The sequence below is a fragment of the Nelumbo nucifera genome, chromosome 2, assembly GCF_055504915.1.
Source record: "Nelumbo nucifera cultivar China Antique chromosome 2, China Antique-T2T, whole genome shotgun sequence".
NCBI classification, from domain to species: Eukaryota; Viridiplantae; Streptophyta; class Magnoliopsida; order Proteales; family Nelumbonaceae; genus Nelumbo; species Nelumbo nucifera.
The window spans coordinates 49,445,387-49,467,935 of NC_142650.1; the positions used below are offsets into that span (position 1 = coordinate 49,445,387).

At 40.4% G+C, this 22,549-nt stretch overlaps 2 protein-coding genes and 1 pseudogene across 6 annotated transcripts; 2 read left to right on the forward strand and 1 right to left on the reverse strand.

The window, feature by feature from the left end:
* Window positions 1-854: 854 nt before the first annotated feature.
* LOC104601043 (scarecrow-like protein 14) lies at window positions 855-4,351 on the forward strand. Of its 2 annotated transcripts, XR_735811.3 has the most exons (3): window positions 855-1,013; window positions 1,327-3,873; window positions 3,961-4,351. XR_735811.3 is itself a non-coding variant. In XM_010264233.2 (2 exons), the coding sequence occupies exon 2, from the start codon at window positions 1,476-1,478 to the stop codon at window positions 3,753-3,755; it is 2,280 nt and encodes a 759-aa protein (XP_010262535.1). In that variant the 5' UTR covers window positions 855-1,013; window positions 1,327-1,475; the 3' UTR covers window positions 3,756-4,351. The 2 variants fall into 2 exon arrangements, 1 of the variants encoding a protein (XP_010262535.1); XM_010264233.2 differs by having other exon boundaries at window positions 1,327-4,351.
* A 3,421-nt stretch (window positions 4,352-7,772) lies between these two features.
* LOC104601294 (UDP-arabinopyranose mutase 3-like) lies at window positions 7,773-10,583 on the forward strand (annotated as a pseudogene). The gene is made up of 4 exons (XR_016082447.1): window positions 7,773-7,820; window positions 9,330-9,579; window positions 9,674-9,830; window positions 10,040-10,583. The product of XR_016082447.1 is annotated as a UDP-arabinopyranose mutase 3-like (transcript).
* Window positions 10,584-15,118: 4,535 nt separating this feature from the next.
* On the reverse strand, window positions 15,119-17,842 carry LOC104601045 (membrane protein insertion efficiency factor). Of its 3 annotated transcripts, none has more exons than XM_010264234.3 (6): window positions 17,494-17,836; window positions 17,299-17,371; window positions 17,169-17,228; window positions 16,694-16,867; window positions 16,391-16,484; window positions 15,119-15,632 (listed from the first exon to the last, which is right to left on the reverse strand). In XM_010264234.3, exons 1-5 carry the CDS (start codon window positions 17,695-17,697, stop codon window positions 16,426-16,428), a joined length of 570 nt encoding a protein of 189 aa, XP_010262536.1. In that variant the 5' UTR covers window positions 17,698-17,836; the 3' UTR covers window positions 15,119-15,632; window positions 16,391-16,425. The 3 variants fall into 3 exon arrangements, with proteins under 3 accessions (XP_010262536.1, XP_010262538.1, XP_010262537.1); XM_010264236.3 differs by having other exon boundaries at window positions 15,252-15,632; window positions 16,694-16,834; window positions 17,494-17,842; XM_010264235.3 differs by having other exon boundaries at window positions 15,495-15,632; window positions 16,694-16,837.
* Window positions 17,843-22,549: the final 4,707 nt, after the last annotated feature.

A 22,549-nucleotide genomic window follows, 5' to 3' on the forward strand; every position in this document is an offset into this window, starting at 1 on the left:
TAAAAAGCATGTTTTTTTTGAAGTTCCTCATCACTCCCATCAGTCCTATGTATGCTATATATGTTGCAGCTAAAACATTATCATCTAAGTTTTGTCATGAAATGAAATCAGTTACTTTGTTTCCAAAAACAAAATAATATATATCGGTAAACACCACCCCAGTTGGAGGGATGTCCACTAGGACTGCAAGTTGAAATGCTAAATTTGAACATTTTCAATTACATTGGATCCGGATTAGGGTTTAATAAATTCTCAAACCAACCCGATTCAAGTTGCATCTGTAATGCCAATTATTTACCTAGACCACATGGTCATTGACGCCCTGTCCACTCTGGCTGGCACGGTGGCACCAAAGAGCCACTAGGGCCTCCTTTTTGGGCTCAGTTCTAAGGCATTTGTTATATTTAACTTTTTTTTTTTCATTTTTGGTATTTAATGATACACCCAAATCCTCATAGGGGCCGTTTGAGTAATGAGTAGCATAGCACCACATTTAATCTCTTCCCAAATTTGATAGTAATAAGATTCGATATTAAAACAAACCAGCTAATATACCAACTAAACCACCTCTCGGTTGCTGAGATTTTATTATAATGCTAAAGCAACACGTTGGAACTAACATAGTAACGATGAAATAAAATAGTTCATTAGCAATTGTTTTCTTTTATTTTTTATTTTTAGTGATGAACAATTATAATAAAAGTAAATTAACAACTTATATCTTTTATAAATTATATGGAATTATGGACCAACCAGGGGATGGAATCATCGCAATTAAAGATTATGGCTGGTAAGCTAATGTTTTGAAACAAAAGATCCGACGGATGGTATAGAGCCACTTGGTCATTCTTTACAGGTTAATCACTGTAAGGGAGGCTTTTCTACTCCTTTTTAAGAGAGGAGCGAGGCATCTGAAGACTATCTCCATTCTCCAGTCTCGGTATTATTTTTTTTTCTCTATCCCTCTCTCCCTATTTGGATAGTGGCATAGTGCTAGGGTTCGATTTGCAAAGGTACGATTCGTCTTCGCTTTTTACTTTTCTCTTTTTTCTTCTTCCCGGTCATTAATTGTTCTGCTATTCGATTTTTTCTCTGAGATCGATGGCTAATTATTTCTACATGATGTTCACACGGGTTCTTTGACGTTTAAGAATCTTTCATTTCTCTTGTACTTCATGTCGATTTGATTCGGTTCTTCCCTCAGGCTTTTGCATCTATTCGGCAAATATGCGTAGATTTTAGCACTTTATTGTACTTGTTGATTCAGCTTTGAAGATTTCAGATATTTTAGGATTTAAAAATATATGTATTTGAATAATTACGCAGAGAGGAGGAGCCGGTACGTGATGAAGTTCTTGGTCTGTAAAAACTTGCAAATCCATCTTGTTTCGAAGAAACTATATATTAGTTAATTATCCGTTAGGGCTGGATCGGAGACTCTCCACGTCCACTGTATAAGTGGTCCTTTGGACTAGATGGTCATGGATCCACGTCTCAGAATATTATCTGGTTCTATGAACGGATTAACATTCAATGATGATCCCGTTTCGTATCAGACTATTGCCAACAGGCTCAAGCTCGATGAGACCACTGTAGATCCTACCTTCATGGCTCTCCCTCTTCTTCAACCTGATCCCGACTCTAATAATCTCGCTCCCGCTTCGACCCTGATCCCCGAGGAAGATTCTCATGAAGACTTGGATTTCTCGGATGTAGTGCTCAAGTACATAAGCCAAATGCTCATGGAAGAAGACATGGAGGATAAGGCCTGCATGTTCCAGGAGTCTTCGGCTCTTCAAGCCGCTGAGAAACCCTTTTATGAGATCCTTGGAGAGAAATATCCCCCTTCCCCCATTCAGACCCCTCTTTATGTTGGTCACAACTCAGAAAGCTCAGATGATCCCTTAACTGCAAATTTTATTAATTACAGTAGTAGCAGTTGCTGTATTAGTTGCAACAACAACACAGCTGATACAAGATGGATTTCTGATCTCAGCGACTGCAGGACCACTTGGACAGGGATTCTTCTTCCTGGCTGTACCTCTCAGTCAACTTCCCCTTCATCTTTCAGCTCTTCAAGCAGTGGGGCTAGTGTTTTAGATGGTTTGTTAGAGTCCCCGGTAAGTGTGGTTCAGGTGCCTGATATAATTAGCGAAAATGAGTCTGTTTGGCAATTCAGGAGAGGAGTTGAGGAAGCTAGCAAGTTCCTTCCTAATGATAATAGTCTGATAATTGATCTTGACAACTATGCTAGTTTTCCTAGGGAACCAAAGGAAGATGCTGAGGTTCTGGTAAAGATTGAACAGAAGGATGAGAGGGAGAATTCACCTAATGGGTTGAGGGGAAAGAAAAATCCACACCCAGAGGATACAGATTTAGAGGAAAGGAGGAGTAACAAGCAGTCGGCAGTTTATACTGAAGAAACTGTACGATCAGAAGAGTTTGATAGGGTACTTCTCTGTAGTGGAGGGAGAGCTGGGGCTCCTATGCCTACTTTGCAAGAAGAAGCCTTGCAGAATGAGGCAAACCGGAATCTACATCAGAATGGGCATTCTAAAGTATCTAACAGTGGAAAATCCCGTGGTAAGAAACAAGCTGGTAAGAAGGAAACGGTGGATTTGAGGACACTACTTATTCACTGTGCACAATTTGTTGCTGCGGATGACCGAAAGAATGCATGCGAACTGTTGAAGCAAATAAGGCAGCACTCTTCTCGAACTGGGGACGGAAACCAGAGGTTGGCCAATTATTTTGCTGAAGGCCTGGAGGCACGCATGGCTGGCACTGGGAGCCAGATTTACACAGCCTTCTCAACCAAGAGAACATCTGCAGCTGATATCTTGAAAGCTTATAAACTATATCTTGCTGCATGCCCGTTTAAAAAGCTCTCAAATTTCTTCTCAAACAGGACAATTTTGAATTTGTCTGAGAAAGCAACAAGGCTCCATATCATAGATTTTGGTATCCTTTATGGTTTCCAATGGCCTTGTCTTATTCACCAGCTCTCAAACAGACATGGTGGACCCCCCAATCTTCGAATAACTGGGATAGAACTTCCACAACCTGGTTTCCGGCCAACAGAGAGAGTTGAAGAAACAGGGCGTCACTTAGCAAACTATGCTGAGAGGTTTGGTGTTCCTTTTCAGTATAATGCCATTGCACAGAAGTGGGAAACCATTCAAATTGAGGATCTCAAGATTGAAAAAGATGAGATGCTTGTTGTCAATTGTTTGTTCCGGTTCAGAAATCTGCTAGATGAAACTGTGGTGGTGGAGAGTCCAAGGAATGCTATACTGAATCTGATCAGGAAGATGAACCCAGACATTTTTGTTCATGGCGTTGTGAATGGGGCTTACAGTGCCCCTTTCTTCGTCACACGGTTTCGGGAGGCTCTTTTCCACTTCTCTTCTCTGTTTGATATGCTTGACACAAATGTTCCACGAGAGAATGAAGAGAGGGTAGTGATTGAGAGAGAGATGTTTGGACGGGAGGCCCTGAATGTCGTAGCATGTGAGGGCTCAGAGAGGGTTGAGAGGCCAGAGACTTACAAACAATGGCAGGTCCGGACTACAAGAGCTGGGTTCAAACAGCTCCCATTGGACCGGGAGATCTTGAAGAAAGCAAAGGACAAGGTGAAATCGAGCTACCACAAGGATTTTGTGATTGATGAAGACAGCCAATGGATCCTGCAGGGGTGGAAAGGACGGATCATTTATGCGCTCTCCTCTTGGAGACCAGCAGATGGTGACTCTTGAAGCGTATATCTGTTGTCACTTTGGAAAGAGAAGGATCAAGAGTCTGGATATTTTTTTCCGGTGCCTTTCCTTTGATCCTACCCATAGCTAGTCCATTAGATAGGGAACTTGATGAAAGGTAATGCTTTGGTTCTTTTGTTTGAATTGAATGTATTCTGGGGTTTTTACCTTTATTTCTGATTCTGTACTGTGTATGTATGTATAGGTATATGAGCTAGGTGGTGCAGTTTTGTAGTAATTCATTGCATATCCAATGGGGTAAAATATGGAGTTTGTGATTCGGAAGGAAGCCTCCTGCCTATGGATCTTGCCATGATCGTTTATTGTATTGTAATCAAGATAATTGTCAGAAACTATATTACACGAAGAAAGTATCCATAGACGTGGAAACAGTGCTTTTATGAATGAAGTGAACATACAGCTGTGAGACCTATGAATGTAGTATGTATGTATATAGTGTATGTATGTGTATTCATGTTTGTAATCCGTTAGATGTGTATCTATCTCAATGCAACAAATGGTTTAGATGGGGAAGAACTTCTGTAGGAGAAGAAAGAAGAAGAATTCGAAATATATCAACATTTTTATGTTCTGTATACTGTTGTTGCAATAGACTTTTAGACTTGAATTTTAATAAATAGATTATCACTGTCCGCGTGCGCATATATCTCTTGGCATTCTTTGGAGGGTAGCTGTCTGCTAGTCTTTCCGTCTCTAGGCTTTAAGCTTTAACGTTGACTATCTCATGTAATTTTGTTGATGACCAGAGTAAAATTTCTGGGGGCATCCTCTATCTCACTCTGCTTCTTCCTTGTTGGATTTTCAACAGACAAGGACTGAAGTGCGTATGAGTAATGAGATTCTCCATGTCCATGGTCAATAAAGAAGTTAACTCAACGGTTATAGTTTCACCCTCTTCTCCTTTGAGCCTTATCTGACTTCTTGGTTGAGTAAAGCTCACTATTTCAAATTGCCAGTTGAAGCAGCTTCCTTAGTCGTTTAGACTTTAGACTTCTTTAACTAAACAACCTCACATTGCTCCTATCCCTTTTTTCAGTCCGGATTCGGCTAAGTTGGTCGTATCTCCCCCAAGTTTTTGGTTACATTCATTTGGTATGGCACAACGTGCGAGAGTTAACATGGGGTGTGATACGATAAAAAAATTGAGATTGTGTTGCTGACCTAATGATCTGAATTAGTTGAGGTGTTTGAGATTCTAGACTATGAAGTCATTGTCTTCTACCTTTAGATCAGAAACACATTCTTGTTTAACTTTTTCTTTGCTTTCAGCTATTGTTTTCCTCGATCATAATTCATGTTTTTTTCTCTCTTTTTCTTTGAAGATAACCAATTCAGTCTCAAGACAATGAACAATGTCTTTTTTTAATCATAATTTGACATTTTCAGGTATTATAGTGACACGGTGTCTTCTTTATTCTCTTCGTAGTTGGCCAACACGGAGCTCTCCTGCTATATGATACTTTGCCTAAATCGACAATTATTTTATTCTTTCTTGGTGACGCAAACAAAACAAATAGATTAAAAAATAAAATAAAATCCATGAACAGCGTGGGAGAGAGTAGTGATGGTCCAGAACCTGACAGCAGATGCGTGATTGGTGCGGTGGTATCTATCACGATATGTTTGATTGAATGACAATAATGAACGTTTACCAACTGCTTGGGATGAGGGACCACCACCACCCACAAACCGTACTTGGATAATGACTCCACAATGAGGCCAAATGTGGTGGCGCGGTCTTCTCTTTGTAAGTCGGTTGATTTTTAAGTTAGGCTAGCTCCGCTAACCACAGCAGACAAATAGACTAATACAACACAATGTTGTCATCGGCTTTCTAAAAAAGGGGGAGTGTTGTCATCTTTGTCGTCTCCTCCTCTGTCATCTCTCTACCTGTTGATGGCAGGGTAGCCCGATGGCCAGGCCTACACTCTGGTCGGGCTTGGTCATGTAATTAAGCTCATGGGTCTGAATTCGGGCCTAACATAGTAAGTTTGACTGTATTTCAGGCTGGGTTTGGGATTTGTTAAAAATGGCCGGCTTGACTCAGTATTATATATTTTATAAAATATATAATATGTATTTTATATATTATATAAAATATATAAATAATATAATATTTATAATTTAATATATACATTTTTTATTTTTTTCTTTATAATTTCTCTCTCTCTCTCTATATATATATATACATATATATTCAGCCGCTTCAGCAGTAGTAACAGTATGGGCTAAATTTCGGCCTCGAGCCCAGGCCCGGGCTTCGGGTTTTTTATGAGAGCCGATCTCGGGCCCAAATTGTAGGCCCGATAATCGGGCCGGGCTCAAGCTCGAGCCTTAGAAAAATCTATTAATACAGAGTGAAAACCCGGTCCGAGCCCAGCCCAACCCGGCCCATGAACAGGTCTAATCAGCTCTATGTTCCAGCTAATTAGCCTTTCTCAAAAGAAGTGGCGATTGGGGGATGTATCTGATAACTGATTTGGCCAAATTTATAGCCACATGGCCGAGCTGAACCGCTTGAATTGAAGCTCTCATTCTATCAACAGGCCATTTGTTAATTCTGGACTAGGCTGGGAGTAGGTAACATCATTAAACTTCATTAACCAGATTTTGCAAAATATCGATGGACAACAATTGTTGGAAACATGTGGTTAATAAGAGGGGTGAATTCTACTGAAAATTGTGGCCATCTTGGACCACATGGAATAATGGAGTGGCCAATCAGATGAAGCCCGGATTGGCTGACAGCATCTTGATATGTACATCACTCATTCTCCAATCAGGTAAGCCCTCTGCACCATCTGGACGGATGTCACCTGCTGATTGGAGGCACGGGCTTTGGAATACTGTCACATGTTAGATTCCTGAATTGTCTCTCTCCCCCCTTCCCTAGACTGCTTGTCTAGTAGCTTCCATCCAACCTACGCATCTTATATATATATATATATTAAAGCGAAAGGGGTGGCCTCCCCTTTCGCCAAATGGAATCTTAGCATTAGGTCAATGAATTGCACGTATGAACAATGCATGAGAGACAAGTCTAGGGTCACTTCTCTCTCCTCCATTTTGCATGCATAACGCGTGTCACTTTTTCCCTCTGTCTTCCCGCTCTCCCTCTCATCTCTACCTTTCTTTGTGTCACTCTATTTCTCCACTTCCCTCCTCAGTCCACACCCGCGTTCTCTCTCTCTCCTAATTTCAGAACTGAAGTCAATTTGCTGCTCATACTTCTGTTCTTCGACTACTCGTTGCCGCCATGGTGAGATCGAGAGATCGATCCCAGTTGTTTCTTATCCTCCTCTCCGCCATGATTTTTGCCTCTACGTCTATAGAGGACGATGTGAAGTGCCTTGCTGGCGTCAAGAACTCGCTCAGTGATCCTCAAGGAAAGCTCAGTTCTTGGATTTTTTCCAATAACTCGGTCGGTTTCCTTTGCAAGTTTGTCGGCATCTCGTGCTGGAACGAGAGGGAGAATCGTCTCATCCGACTCGACCTCCCTACAATGAATCTCGCCGGGCTGATCCCCCATTCTTTGCAGTAATGTCAGAGCCTCCAGGGTCTCGATCTCTCAGATAGTCTTGGCTTCCAATCGTTTCTTTTTATTTCTTCATCTTCTTTTCTCTTCCATGTGGCAAAAACAGGAACTTTATCCATCTTCTTCTTCTTTACTAAGCTGAAAGAGTTGTCTTGGCTTCCAATCAAGAAGCGTCCACTGCTTCTCAGCTGCCAAGAAGATTGTCGTGATGGCTGCAAAAAGCATGCTCCAATCAGGTAACTAATTAATAAATGTCCTTGGTGGCGAGGACGGTGTATCACCCTCAATCTTCAAGCATTCCATTGAAGTTAGACCAACAGAGGTCACATTGATCTTAGGAGGAGCTTGGGCGTTCACCTTAACTTGCAAACCACCAGAGGAAGCAGATTTTGAATTGATCCCACGAGTATCCAAAGTTTCCGAACCTCCAAGAATCATTGATGTTTTTGTTAAATCCAGAGATGGAGACGCCACGGGGAAGAACGCCGAGGTGGAGAAACCTTAGTGAGGTTTCTCTTTCGCGTTTTTGATCACTGCTCAAGGTTTCTTTTAGGCGTTTGATGATTTTCTTTCTGGTCAATTCTGGGAAGGGTAGGTTTTTTCATGTGATTTAGTTCACATGCTCTTGCTTGTAGTGTGAAGACCAGATTTTGATTTGATTTGCTTTGATGACTCTTTTGCTGTCACAGTTTTGTTTATTGTGAATTGGTGCATATTTCTTGGTTGGGTTTTGTAGGGTTGTCTGGAGTTATTCATATTAGATCTGGTCCTGTTCTTTACGTCTTGTGTCTCCTTAATTTTGTGTTTACTATGTTCTCCGCTTCGTCCTCACTTTTAGTCATAGCTTGATTATGGGCTGAACTCTTAATTTTTCTTTGTTGTATTACTAGGTATGAGGTTCCTTTCATCCACTTTCCAAAATCAACCTTGTTGATGTGATGTCGTGACCAGAAAGATTGAATTTTTATTATGAATATTTTACGAAAATATTTTCTTTTCAATTTATTGTGTGAATAGTAGTTTCTTTCTTTCCTCAACTCTTGCCCTAATAGCTAAATAAATAAGGGAGAAGTACAAATCAGCCCAGTTCAGAATTTACTAGGCCCAAAGTACAGGGGGAATGCATCCTGACCGTGAATTGATGCCAAATTCACAGGGCTAGTTGTAGGGGGGCTGGAATTCAGAATTCTGCATCGTGTGTCTCCGTACTTTTCCCAATAAATAATTGGCAACCTTCTCTGGAGTAAAATAGAAAAGATCAGGTTACTGCATAGTGCTAACTGCTTTGAAGCGAAAATGTCATTATCTGTAGTGTCATTCAAGATTGTTTTTTATAATCTGTTCATGTATACATGCATATATCCTTTTTGAATATTTGGGAACTTCTGACAATGGATTTTTGTGGAGTGGGATTTCATTTAACTTCTCTGGGTTTTGCTTATTTGTTATTCTCCAAGATTTGTACTCTTTCATTAGAGATTTCCTGTCTTTTCTACCATCCTTGTGAAGTGTTATATTCATTTGGCTATAGTAGTTGTCTTAAGATAAGATGTCGATTTGAGTGTTTTGAGTGGTTTGGCTACAGCAATTTGAATTGCATTTTGGGCTAGACTAATTTGTTTTTCTGTTTTGAGGTTTCACTTCTAGAAAGAACCGTTTTCCCCCTCTCCAGATGCTGTAGAGCATTAGTTATGCAATTTTAAATTCATTATTGGATCCATAATGTAATGTACAGCTGTGAGTATTTAAAAGAGGGTCCTCTACTTGTGGAGAGGATCATTATGAAGCACCAATTCCTATAGTTTAAGCCACCTAAAAGTGTTCAGTACCAAAAAAAAAGCCACCTAAAAGTGCACAGAGATTGATGCTTTAGGGAATTCCACTCTAAATTGCACAATTTGGATGTTTTAGATGCTTGGGATCAATTACAGGATCTTTATGCTTGAATTTTCTCTATTTTTTCTCTCTTCTTTTTTTGCTATCTAAGTGTTTCAGTGTTTGTGCTTGGATATACACAGGTTGCTAAGGATCCATCTAGCAAACAGATCAATGCACTGGGCAGCACATAAAAAATCTTCTCTCCCCATCTACTCTTTTTTTCTTCAACACTCTGTATGATCCTTACCAAGAAGGCACAGACTTTGTCCGTGGATACCCTTTCAGTCTACATGAGGGTGTACTAACTGTTGTTTCTCATGGCCTTTGGCTCAACATCCCAGATTATGATGCTCCCACCCAGCTTGTCAAGCCTCTTGAGCGAAACACAAGGTGTGGTGTGGTGGTCTTTTGCGTGGCAGAAGATCCTGATATGTACCCTCTTTCCATGATTGGTGTTTGTTAACCATTTTCTTATCTTTATCAGGTATGTCGATGCGGTTAAGGGCACCCTGTTCCCTATGAGTGGTATGAATTTGGCATTCAACCGAGACATGATTGGTCCTGCAATGTACTTTGGACTCATGGGTGATGGTCAACCAATTGGGCGCTATGACGATATGTGGGCTGGCTGGTGCACTAAGGTAAATCCATCTCTCGGTTCCTTCTTTTTCTTACGAGTTTTATTGTGATACTATGAAGCTAGATCTTTGTTCTTGTATGAATTGTCTGTTTTCCTGCCTAATTAGTAATGAATTTCTCATATTGCCTCAAAGTGTGGCAATAAATACAAAGAAAACTTTTGGCATAGAAAAATGTTGAAATTTTGTCCCTCTGGTTTGTGATTTTGTAGGTGATATGTGACCACTTGGCATGGGTATCAAAACTGATCTGTCCTACATCTGGCACAGCAAAGCAAGCAATCCATTCGTGAACCTTAAGAAGGAATACAAGGGTATTTATTGGCAAGAAGAGCTGATCCCTTTCTTCCAGTCAGTAACCCTTCCAAAGGAATGCACCACTGTTCAGATGTGTTACGTTGAACTCTCCAAGCAGGTCAAGGCTAAGCTTGGGGAAGTAGATCCCTACTTTGCCAAGCTAGCAGATGCCATGGTCACATGGATTGAAGCTTGGGATGATCTCAATCCACCTGCAAAAGCTGCTCAGCTACCTAATGGCACTGCATAGAGAATCTTGGTTAACGGTTACTACTCTTTATCTTGATAGTTTGGACTTGGTAGTTGCCTCACTGTTGTATTTTCCTATATTACTCTAAGCTGTTTTAGATGAGAGCTTGGAGCATATATATTTTTTTTGCAGATGGATGCATGTAATTTATTTTTGAGTTTAGAACAATAAATTATTGGTTTTGGTATTGAAATTAAGTTTTTGCACCACCTGTTTGGTTGATAAATAAGACAATAACTAGGGCCTTGTCCTCCTCTCTCCAGTATAGCAGTTTCCTGTTTTCTGTAGGGTGGTCATTGCTCTGCTAAACTGGTAACGATGCAGAAACCTGTATCATTGTGATCCACTTGTTGGAGAGATTAACTTGGGAAGTTGAAAAAAGAAATGAGACTTCTAAAATCTATAAATAAGTTGTAGGGGGTATTCTCCCATGTGAATTGTAAGTTCCAAAAACAAATATCAAAACCTGGTTTGAAAACAAATTGATTTTTAAAACAAAATTACAGAAAACAAGTTACTGGTTACATGTGTTTTTGTTTTTAAAATTGAAGACAAAAACGTGTTGTTGAATTTCTGGTTTAGTACAATCTGCATTCAAAATTTGTTTTTGTTAAACAAAACCAACACAGTTGGTTCAAGAATGTGCCTTTTTTTGCTGATGTGGCAATTTCAAAAACAAGTGGAAATAAAAGCATTCGTGTTGCAGAAAACCTCTTTAAAAAGCAAAATTTTAGGACAGTTGTCCTATGAAAATATTCAAAACAAATTTTTAAGACAATTGTTAGAATATTTATCGGGTGCTTATTGATGATTGTGCTCACAAAGCTGTGCCTACTGCTGGAGTCTGTTTTTTTTTATTTCTTTCGCTGATGTAGGTTCTACTCCGAAGAAAAAACAATTTACAAAGAGAAAGTTTGTACCATTTTCTTTGAACATTTGATACTCGAATACAAAATTAGAATGTTTGTTTTGCTGGATGTGTTAACTGCCCTAAGAGTAGGGGTGGCAAATGGGTGGTTTTTGTCCCCCATTTGCCACGTTAGGGTCACAAGTCACAACCCACTTTGACCCTGACCCACCCCAACCCATGCCTCATTTGACCCTTTAATTCAATTATGACTTTTTTTTTACATTTTTTATACTCTAATTACATAAAAACATACAATTATATTTTTCAATTATAAAAAGATAAAAAACATTTTTTTCAAAATAAAGATAAAAATGCATAAAAACACATTAAAAGGCAAAAAATATATTCCTTGTAAAAAATCAAAAATTGTAGAACAAATAGAAAATAAAGAAAAATAAAAAAATTAAATAACATCAAATAAAAATTGTTAAAAACATAAAAAATTAAACAAAATACAAAAAAAAATTGCAGGAAAATGCCAAATTATAAGTGGTTATTAAATCATTTACTGATTTTAATTTGTAGATTAATTTATAATTAACAGACAATTATATTTTATATCATCACCATCTAAGCCTTATCCGAATTATACACACACACAGCCTGATACAAACCTAACTTTTGGCACATGGAATATCCTAATGAAATCAAGTCATGAATATTTATTTTTACAAGATGTTGTTTTATAAAATATGCAACCTTTGAAGAAGCTAACAGCAGGGGTGCTCACAGTTCGGTGTACCTGATTTTGAAACTAAACCGGTATAACCGGTTTTTGGAAAACCGGTAATTGAAATTGATCGATTAACCAGATGATCGGTTCGGTTCGTCGGTTTTTTGGTTTTTTAAGATTTACAATATATACTATAAAATAATATATAAATATATTATAAAAAACTAGAAATATATATAATACTATATTTTAAATAATAAATAATATATTATATATTATAAATATATATTTATATAATGTATATTTATTAATTTATAATATATAAAATATATATATAAATATATGTATGTCGATCGATTTTGTTAACCATCGGTTTTCTATATTGGTTAACCAAAATTGAGCTGATACTTTTGGTTTTTTTAAAATATTGAACCAAAATCGAACCAACTGGTTTGGTTGATCAAAATTTCGATTTCGTCAATTTTTCAATTTTTCTTGCTCACCCTAACTAATAGGGCTATTAGAACCTTGCATAATCAGTATACTTTGCGTGGGGTGAGTGAGTTGTATTGCTATGATGTGCCTTAGCAATTTCCAAACTAGAATTCTATTGTTTGAATTATTTATGTTTTACATTTCAAGGGATTGGGTCCTATGCAAGTCAGATATGTTGATGTCTGATGGTGAAGGGAAGCTACTTGCATTATGAATAATGATTGCAGTTCCTAGAGGACCATGCTAATTAGAAGAATTGTGCATGAACATTATTTTTGTAATAGAAGAAATTAGTTAATTTTATAATCACATATATTATTTTTTTTCATTTTTTACTCTCCCAATTATTCTGTATTTCTCGCCCGTGCTTAGCACGGACGCCCCTCGCTAGTAACAAACATTATAATGAATTGTGAGCATAAGCGGGTGTACATATGTATATATGAAAAATAAAAAATAATATAAGGAGACGGTTACAAAGTACAAACCCTACACGAGAGGCTGAGACATAGAGGGATGGGAATTCAAACCTGAAAGAATTGAACACAAACAAGCAGAAACAGTCAGTCGGTCAGTCACTTCTAAAAATGAGCGAAAGGCGCCAATTTATATATTTACAGCATGGACCATACATAATTAACTTAGGTTTGTCAGATGGAATCCAAACGCCAACTTATTCCTGGACCTCGAGTAAATGTGGAGGTGACATGCACCATTTAATAATAGGGGTGAGAAAAATCAAATCGAAAAATTAGTTAATCAAATTGATCGGTTTAACTTTAATTAATTAATATAGAAAATTGGCAGTTAATCAAATCGATCAGTATATATATATTTTTATAATTTATATTATAAAAATTAAAAACCGAAAAAACCGAAAAACTGAACCAGTCAACTGATTAATTGACTGACTTTGGTTCAGTTTCAGTTACCAGTTTTCTAAAAACTGGTAGTACTTAGTTCCAAAAAAAGCCTCACACCGAACTGTGAGCAGCCCTGCCATTGAAGACGAAAGCAATAAGGATGGTTGTTACGAAATCACTACTCTGAAAAATTATTTAAACGCATCAATACCAAACACCCATTTAATTTGGGAGCATTGATATTGCGGTGAAGTTCATGCATCTTAATTCAAGTTTCAAGTCGAGGAGAAACTCATAAAAATCCTTGTCTCCTGTGATAACGCAGGACTCAATTAATGTTGATTTCGTTTCAGTAGAGGCACAAAAAAAAAGGGTGATGGATATCAACAAAATGGCTATAAACAACCAAAAAGAGATGTGGTCGACATAGCTGGTGACAGCTTTGGCATATATTTAAAACTTAATGAAATGTATCTAATGCTACGTTTTTTCCATAAAATACCAAATTCTATATATAACCGACTATAAATCCTCCGCCAAAATCATTTCATTGAGATCTTTCATATTAAATAATGAAGGGAAACAACGGAACAAGTGGAATACAACAAAACTTACAATTTGACACAAGTATTATGGTTTATGGCTTTCTTTTTTTTCCTTTTGTTAAGAAAATGCCAAAATTTAGGTAATTACCCAGTCCACCAGTCCACATTGTCAAAGCAGGCATTTGAGACAACCATTGGAAAATCTTATTATCATCATCAAATCCTTGTCTGGTTATTTCAATTATATGGGATCAGTCCTAAATCATTTTAAATCTGTCCCTCTCTCTTCTAGCCCCCTCATTTTAAATCATTTTAAACCTGTTATTAGTCTTCTATGCACATGATGAAATCATCTCAATCTATTTTCTTTCATTTTATCATCTATATTTTTTTTTTGAATATCATCTATTAGAGCTATCACATAAAACTCAGGATGCATCCATTTTGTCCACCTTGCTCTAATTTTATGAGTGACATCCTCCTCATCCTCTCCTTTGTTATGAATTATTAAACCAGTAATGGGAGAGATCACATTGGTCTCGAATCCTAAATGTACTTTGGTTTGCTCTTCTATTATATTAAATTTGCATTGCATATATTCCGCTTTAATCTCACTTACTTTAAAACCTCTTGTTTACAATGCAATTGCCCATAAAAGACCATGGAGGTTGATAGATAAAAGACCTGTCTCATCAAATCCCTTTAACAATCAAGTCCATTGATCATGGTGCTTTTCTCAGCAGCAAGCAGAAAATGTGCAGCAACGAGTCAAGATGCTGAACCATGGAGATGGCAGCAACCATTGTCATATAAGAATGGTGGTATATGATACTTCCATATAAAAGACCTGCCTCGTTAAATTCCTTCAACAATGGCCTTGATTGATCATGTGTTGTTGCAATAACAGCAACCATTGTCATATAACAATGGTGTTATATGCACTTCCATATTTTGTTGTTGCAAGAGCAATACAAGCATTATGGTTGCACAAGTGATATGATGCTTCTCACAGAACTGGAAAGGTTAAACAGATTTAGAGCCTATGCATCACCACAATTAGGGTATTGTACTGATTGTAGCCTTTGTCCATTTTTTATTTAGGGGTACCATACCTCCACAGACCACGGCATTAACATTGCTCCTGTGCAACCCAAATGTTAATTATGAAATCCTTTTGCATCACTGAAATAGAAGGAAAAAGGGGGGGAAAAACTTATCACAAGTGCTCTTATAGATGCAACCTAGCAAACTCAGTCTTTGACAGAAATGAGGGAAAGGGGCATGAACTGAGGCTTAAATACCCCACATCTTTATACTCTAGTAATTGATCACATATCAGCTAAGCTGAAAGGCTTGTCTTCAATCATAAATTTGGAGAAGGCATTTAAATCTGAAGGGTATAAAGGATGTATGGAATTATCTATGCAAAAAGGGGTGAAATGCCAACTGTTTGCAGAGCTCCACATGGCTCGAATTGGACAAACATATTGGTACAATAATGATGTGAAAGAATCTCAAAACTATCAATCAATGATAGTTCATAGCATCTCCTTTTCTGCATTAACAGATAATCTTAAGAAAAGGTCATCACCGAATTGTTGGTCAAGCTATCTGGAGTACTGGAAGGGATAAACCGGATACAGTCCTAACCTTTGACCTTTTTTTGAACAAAGTTACTGTTCTCAGGCTTTAACTCACATTCTCACGCCTGTCAGCCCAAGATTTTACCATTACACCAAGCAATGACCCCTAATTAACTGATCATCTTCACCCTGCAAAATAAAGGTTAGGAAAATGAAAAAGGAGAATAAAAAGTTTTTTAAAAATAACTTGATCGGGCAGAAGGGAATGTAACAAAATTTTGGTGAATTGATATGACAACTTAAATTGATTATACATTAATATGGTAGTGGCCAACAAAGTCTTACCCACATACCAAGTCAGAATATGCGGTCAATCTGTGCCATCTATATTCTTGAAGAGAACAATATGGATGCCTCTAGTGGAATGAAAAGCTATTTTTCACCAAGAATGGTTCCCATCACTCTCAACGTAACCATTCATAATGGAAGGTCAGAAAGCCTAAGCTAAGAATGCTTGACTCTCAAAGTGAGTCATGAGGATATCACATCCATCACAGTTGAGACAAGTTCTGAACTGTAAGTGCTTTGCCTTTTTTACTCTGATAAGGGAAAAATAAGTTTCAATGTTTCATTGTCAGGTTACTGAAGTTGGTTTTGTATGCACTTTACCATAGGTGTTTCTCCCATGAATAGATGAAAATCCTGGAACACCTGTTTGGCAAAGCAATGGAACAAAATATTCCTTTCTTTGGGAGGGGTGATCAAGATGGAGGAAAAGTAAAATCAGACAAGCAACTACATAAAGCATTCGTATAAGAAACATTCATTGATCACCATCAGCAAATTGTATAACTTAAAAACAGCAATAACAAGTATTAATATACAAAAAATATATGTAGGATTGTCCAAAACTCTCAATATACAATTAGAAAGACAGTAGAGTCTACCTACAAATCTTGGCAGTTATGACATTGGTGAAGTCTCACCCTTCTGTCGAGTTTCTCTCATCAAACCATCGTGGAGGATCAAATCCTGACCCACCTGATAATCAATACATAGTTCTTTTTAATAGCTGCTAAAAAATTACTAGCAATGAACAGAAAGCAGAATCAGAGTATTGCCATAATTTGAATCAGGTCAGGCCAAATGCATAAATAAAGGCAAGATTAGAAACAAAAAATGGTAAATTTTATGAAACCACCTCCAAGTCTAAATACTCTAGTGCTGAACAATAAGGAAGGAGAGATTACCAAGGGGGTTGCAACGACAGAGACGCCAAGCTGTCAAGATTGTTCCCTTTATAACTCCATATCTCTTGTATGCTTCCATGGAGTACTCACTGCAAGTGGGCACGTATCGACAACTATTGGGTAATAGTGGCGAGATCTCCCCTGCTTGAAAACCAAGTTTGGGTTTCAGACCCACTATATTTTCACTGTTAGTAAAATTTACTAGGAATATAAGGATAGGATCATATGGAGAACCGGGAATGCTATTACAAGAAATGCCTAAGAATAAAATAGAACTTTTCGAATAGATAGAAATGGGAAACATTTCTTTCTCTCTTTTTTCATTCGGCTCAGTTTGGAAGGAGTACAAACACAAATATGTAGAGTGCAAAACCTTGTATTTTGTACGTATTTGCACTATACATATTTGTATTTGTACTCTTTCCAAACTCAGCCTTCATAATATAATTTCCAAATAGAAGTTTCAACAACTTACTCTTGTAGAACTTCAGCATGACCAATGCAGCTTTAACCCCTAAATCCTTCACATCATCGTCTGAGAGAAGGAAGAGATGAGATGATAAGGAATATAAAGGAAAGTGTACGGGTGAGTGGGTTGGCTTTACCTTCTACTATCTTCTCATCTGAATCTTCCCCTAATCCATTGGAAACAGTGAGCAATCGACCTCGTTGAGGACTCTACAGATGGGTGATAGGAAAACCAAAGAGGGGGAAAATTTGAAATGAGATTATAGCATCTCTTTCGATGTATAAATACATAACTGAAAAATCTGAAGAGTTCCGTGGAATAGGGAAATCACCGCTTGAAGATGATATAGAGTTCTGCGAGAAGATAAACAGCTTGTCCTCTGTTTTCGAGTGGCTAATGCCTGAGGTTTGGTGGAATCAAACAAACAAGGATTTTGAAGCGAATATGTTGGTAAGGAAATGACGTTGAGTATTCGATGGCAGTTGCAGAGCAGCGACGAGGCCGAGACTGGCCCCTGTGAAACAACAACCGCCATGTCCAAAAATACTCCTGGCTTCCCTCCGGACTCCAAAGTAGCGGGGAATTGACTACCTGTTTTTCTCAAATGTTAGGGCACCGTTGCGGGCTGCAAGTTATCAGTGTCTCTGAAGCCCAAAAAAGAAAAAATATTTATCAGTGTCTCATCCCTTCTCGTCTCGACCCCTCTTGGCTCTCGAGTCTGTCTCGCCATAAGGGGAACACGTGTCAAAATAGAAAACAGTAAAAACAGTCCGCTTCTGTGGATACGTGGATTCACGGGGCGAATTCGACTTCAGTCCAGGCACCCTCAGTCAGGACACCGTTCGCGCATTTGGAGGTATTCCAAATCGTGTAAACGGTTGAAGCATGCGAATATACTTCACGCCGTTAGTTAACTAAATTGTTCTATTCTCCTCTCCTCTCACTCGAGTGTCGCAAACGAGACATGCATTCTCTTCTCCCTTTCTCTCTTCCCTCCACTCGGTGGCGACTTAATTACTGCCGGTGACAAACAATCATCACCGGCGGTAATAGTTGTTAAGTCGCCGCCGGGTGGATGGCTACCATCATCCGACTGAGGGTGCCTGGACTGAAGCCGAACTCGTTTCTATAACCCATCTTCACCCATCCACTTTTTAGTTTTCACTTATTTCTGCAATATCTCTTCTCTCTCTACCAATTTTACGACTTTAGTAAGAGAATAGAGAGAGATTAAGAAAAAAAAAGAAACTGGAACTCATTTTTGAAGTCCTGTTTAGAGTTGTTACCCAGAAGCAAGAAGGGATTTTCTTTTTTTTTTTTTTTTTTGTATGGGTCTTGCAGAAGAAGAGCATCTGAAGGAGTTTGATATCACAGAAGCTTCTTTTGGACGGAGTATTTGGCATTTGGATCTTATGATTTATCTATGCAGCACTCAGGTGGTTTAAATTCTAGTCCTTCACTGCTGTTCAAACATAGAATTTCCTTGTCTTTGTCTTTAGTAGTTTTTCTTTCAACATCAGAAAACAGAGAACAAGAAGAGGAGTTTCAAAAGTCAGGACAGAAGTGGTAGATTCTTATTTGGGTTGCAATGTTGGTCGGAGTTTCAGATAATTGTTGCAGCTTTCAGGTTTTGTTTAAATAATTGGTTGGATTTATTGGCGAAAAATTCCTGGAGTTTGATGACAGGTTTCTCATATGGGTTTTGAAGATGGACACCCGGAAAGCAGGTTTTCTTCTCCAAGCTATAGTGTTGTTGATGGCCATTGTAGATTCATGGTTGCAGGTGTTTGGTCCGGGCTCCATGTCCTCAATCGCTGTGTCATATGGTGAGAATGGTCCCGTTTTATGTGGTTTGAAGTCAGATGGGTCTCATCTTGTGACCTGGTTCAGCTGTAATTAACGGAATTCCTTCTCGGTTTTCGATCCTAGCCTAACCGCCAGTGATGGATTTGTATGTGGACTTCTAATGGAGACCAACCAGCCCTACTGTTGTGGGAGTAGCATTTACATCGAAATGGATGTCCCACAACCGATGATTGAGGAAACTGCTTATTCACCGCCGCCGGTAATGATTATTTATCGCCGGCGGTAATGATTGTTAAGTCGCTGCCGGGTGAATGGGGAGAGAGAGAGGGGGAGAAGAGAATGAGTGTTTCGTCTGCGACACTCAAGTGAGAGGAGAGGAGAATAGGACGATTTGATTAATTAACGCTAATGGCGTGAAGCATCTTCGTATGCTTCAACCGTTTACACGGTGCATCCACCAAATGCCCTGACTGAGGATGTCTGGACTGAAGCCGAACTCTCACGGAATGCGTGAGCGTGAACCCACAATGAGAGACGACGTTAATGTTAACGGGCCTTTTGCCGTTACCTGAAGTATCCGGTTAAACTATACATAAAAAGACAAAAAAAAAACATGATCAAAATCCCTTAATTCACCCTTCCTAATCCTACCATCTGTTCTTTCTCCTCCACCTAACCCTAGCCCACACACGGGCGAGGGAGCACACCATAGCGGCGCCCGTCCATTCGGAAGCCAGAGAAGCAAACGAACAAAATTACAAACAGAGACACTCGAAGATGTTAAGTTCGAGAGCTTGATACATATTGACCCCAAAAGAAAATTGATACAGAAACAATGATCAGTTGATCATCAATGGCATACATATGTTGTATATGTTTACACCTTTTGTACAGGTTATGTTTGGTTTGAAGGAAAAGGTAAGAAAAAGAAGGGAAAGACGGGATAACTAATAGGTTTATAAAGGTTTCTTACCTTTTTCTACCTGTCCTTTCCTTTTCCTACATTTTCCTTCAAACCAAATATCACCAACTCGTTCACCCAATCCAGATCGGGATAACAGCGACTATTGTTGTTGCTTTATTTCGTCTGTGAACCCATTGATCAGACAATCTTCGTTAAAGTAATCTCTTGAACCAAATGATGATTGTGGGGTTGAAGGTGAGAGAACAAACTGTTACTGCTCCTCGAAGTTGGCTGAGTCGGGGATGAAGGAAGATTTGGCCTGACTTCGTAAATCATGCCACGTGGCAAAAAACAAGTAGCTCGGCACTTAAAACAGCGTACCGATGGTACAAACACCAAAGGGAAGAGACCAACAGTCCGAACTCCCCTCGAGGAGACAAACTCAATAAGAAGAGCCCGAACTCCCTACAAGGGACCCGAACTCCCTACCAGGGACCCGAACTCCCTACTTAGAGCCCAAACTCCCCACAAGGGGCCCGAACTCCCTACTTAGAGCTCGAACTCCCTACGAGGAGCCCGAACCCTCCCTTTTGGCCCCGAGTCACACAAAGCAGAGACCCGAACTGGCCCGTCTTATGACAGTTCGGGACACCCCCCCTATCCAAACTCAAGACTTCGCCTCACGCACCGCTCCAGGCACTTCGCCTCCAGAGCATCAAACTGGACAAACCACACCGTACCTGACACCGAAGGAGTCCGTATCCAGGGGCGGCGCACCTGACTGACCTGGGATCTAACGCTTGACGGCCGCACTTCAACAGCCACTTGCCACCGTCACCTGCCACCGCCATCTCTAGTTACAGAGACGGCTCCAACAAAAAGAGCAGTGACGGTTCTGCCCCAGTAGAGGCAATGACGCCCGAACTGGCAGAAGCACGGAAATAATCATTCCCGACCTGACAGAAGTCTAGGAGTGAATGCGCGAGGTGGTTATAAAAGGCTCTCCACCCCCCCAAAGAGGAGGTATGCAAACTTTGCGCTATATGGTTTTATCTTGCCTTTGAAGGATTCTAACTTAAGCTTCAGAGCCTTTACACCGGGTTCTCCCCGGAGCTTCCTCATCTCCTCCGTTTCAAGTTCCCTGCTACTCAGTTCAGAGGCAAGGTCGTTGACAGCTAAGACCGGCCGGATTGCGCATCATCAATTGGTGCCGTCTATGGGAACGCTTCAAAAAGCCTCCCTCCAAACTCTCATAACCCCTTTTCTTCAAAAAACCCAACACTCATGGCCTCCTCCAGCAACGCCGGACGTGGCACGGAGAAAAACACCACCGGGGAACAACTTCAAGTCCCCGTGGTGTGCGTTGAACAGTTCACCATCCCCCTTTCGGTGGATGGGATCCCCAGCTTGATTGCGCCACAAGCAGTGGCGCCCGTAAACCTTTCTGCCACAAGCATCCCCTTTCCTCCCCCTATTGAGACAACCTTTACTGAACCGACTACCGTCCCCCTGGCAGCCAGCCAAAACCGGTTGGACGACCTGATGCAGTGCATGCGGGCAATGCAAGCCCAAATGCAACAGTTCCAGCAACACCAGCTTCACCAGCACCAAGTGTTGCACAACATCTCCCAGTATCACTATCAATAGCAGTTCCCCCAACTGCCACTGAACCAACCACTACTTCCACCTCGCCACCCTGCTCCGAGGCCGGTCAAGGCCTCCCCGCAGGATGGACGCCCCCACCAAGGAAAGGCCTCCCGGCCCTAGAACCCCCCTAACAGCCAGGCCTCGTCCCTAGGCCGAAGAGAGAAAAAACTCATCCCCGCCTCATAGCTCGCAGCCGGGTCGAGAACCTCGCCCGCGAGATCGGCACCTCGGCGCTCCAATCCCAAGTTCCTACTCACGGAAAATCGATTCGGCGCCCTGGCAGCAGACTACCAGCATTCCGGGCCCATCAAGCTCAGCAACACGAAGGCCAGCAGCACCAGTACAAGGCCCACTCAACAACAAAGGCGCCGGCGAAGTCACCGAACCGCCACCCGTGTCTTGTCAGAGCTCAGAGGCAAAGAAGAGACGAGCTCGGACGAGGTAGGAGATGTCCCAATTCTCTCAGTTCCTTCCCCCCTCGCATCAGAACTCCTGGCGGTCCCCTTGCCCAGAGATTTCAAGCTCCCACCTCTGGACAAGTACGACGGGTCCTTCGACCCCAACGACCACATTTACGCTTTCCAGTTCCAAATGCACATCGCCAGGGCCAGCGAATTGTGCATGTGCGTGGCCTTCACCACCACCTTCAGGGGGGTAGCCCGCACTTGGTATAGGAACCTGGCCCTCGGGTCGATAAAGTGTTGGGCCCAGTTCGTGCAGGTCTTCACCGCACACTTCGTCACCAACAAACGGTGCCCCAGAACGGAGGAAAGCATCTTCGGAGTAGTCCAAAGGGAAGGAGAATCCATCCGGGGCTACATCAAGCGATTCAATGAAGCATGCTTGCAGATACCGCGGTTAGACCCCGCGGTGCAGCTCGCGGCAGCCAAAAGGGGAGTAACGCACAAAGAGTTCAAATGGCACATGGTAGCTAACCAGCCCGCAACCGTGGCCGAATTCCTCAAGCTTGCGGACAAGTTCATGAGGACAGAGGAAGAAATCAACCAACGAGCCGAAGGCAGGAACGAGA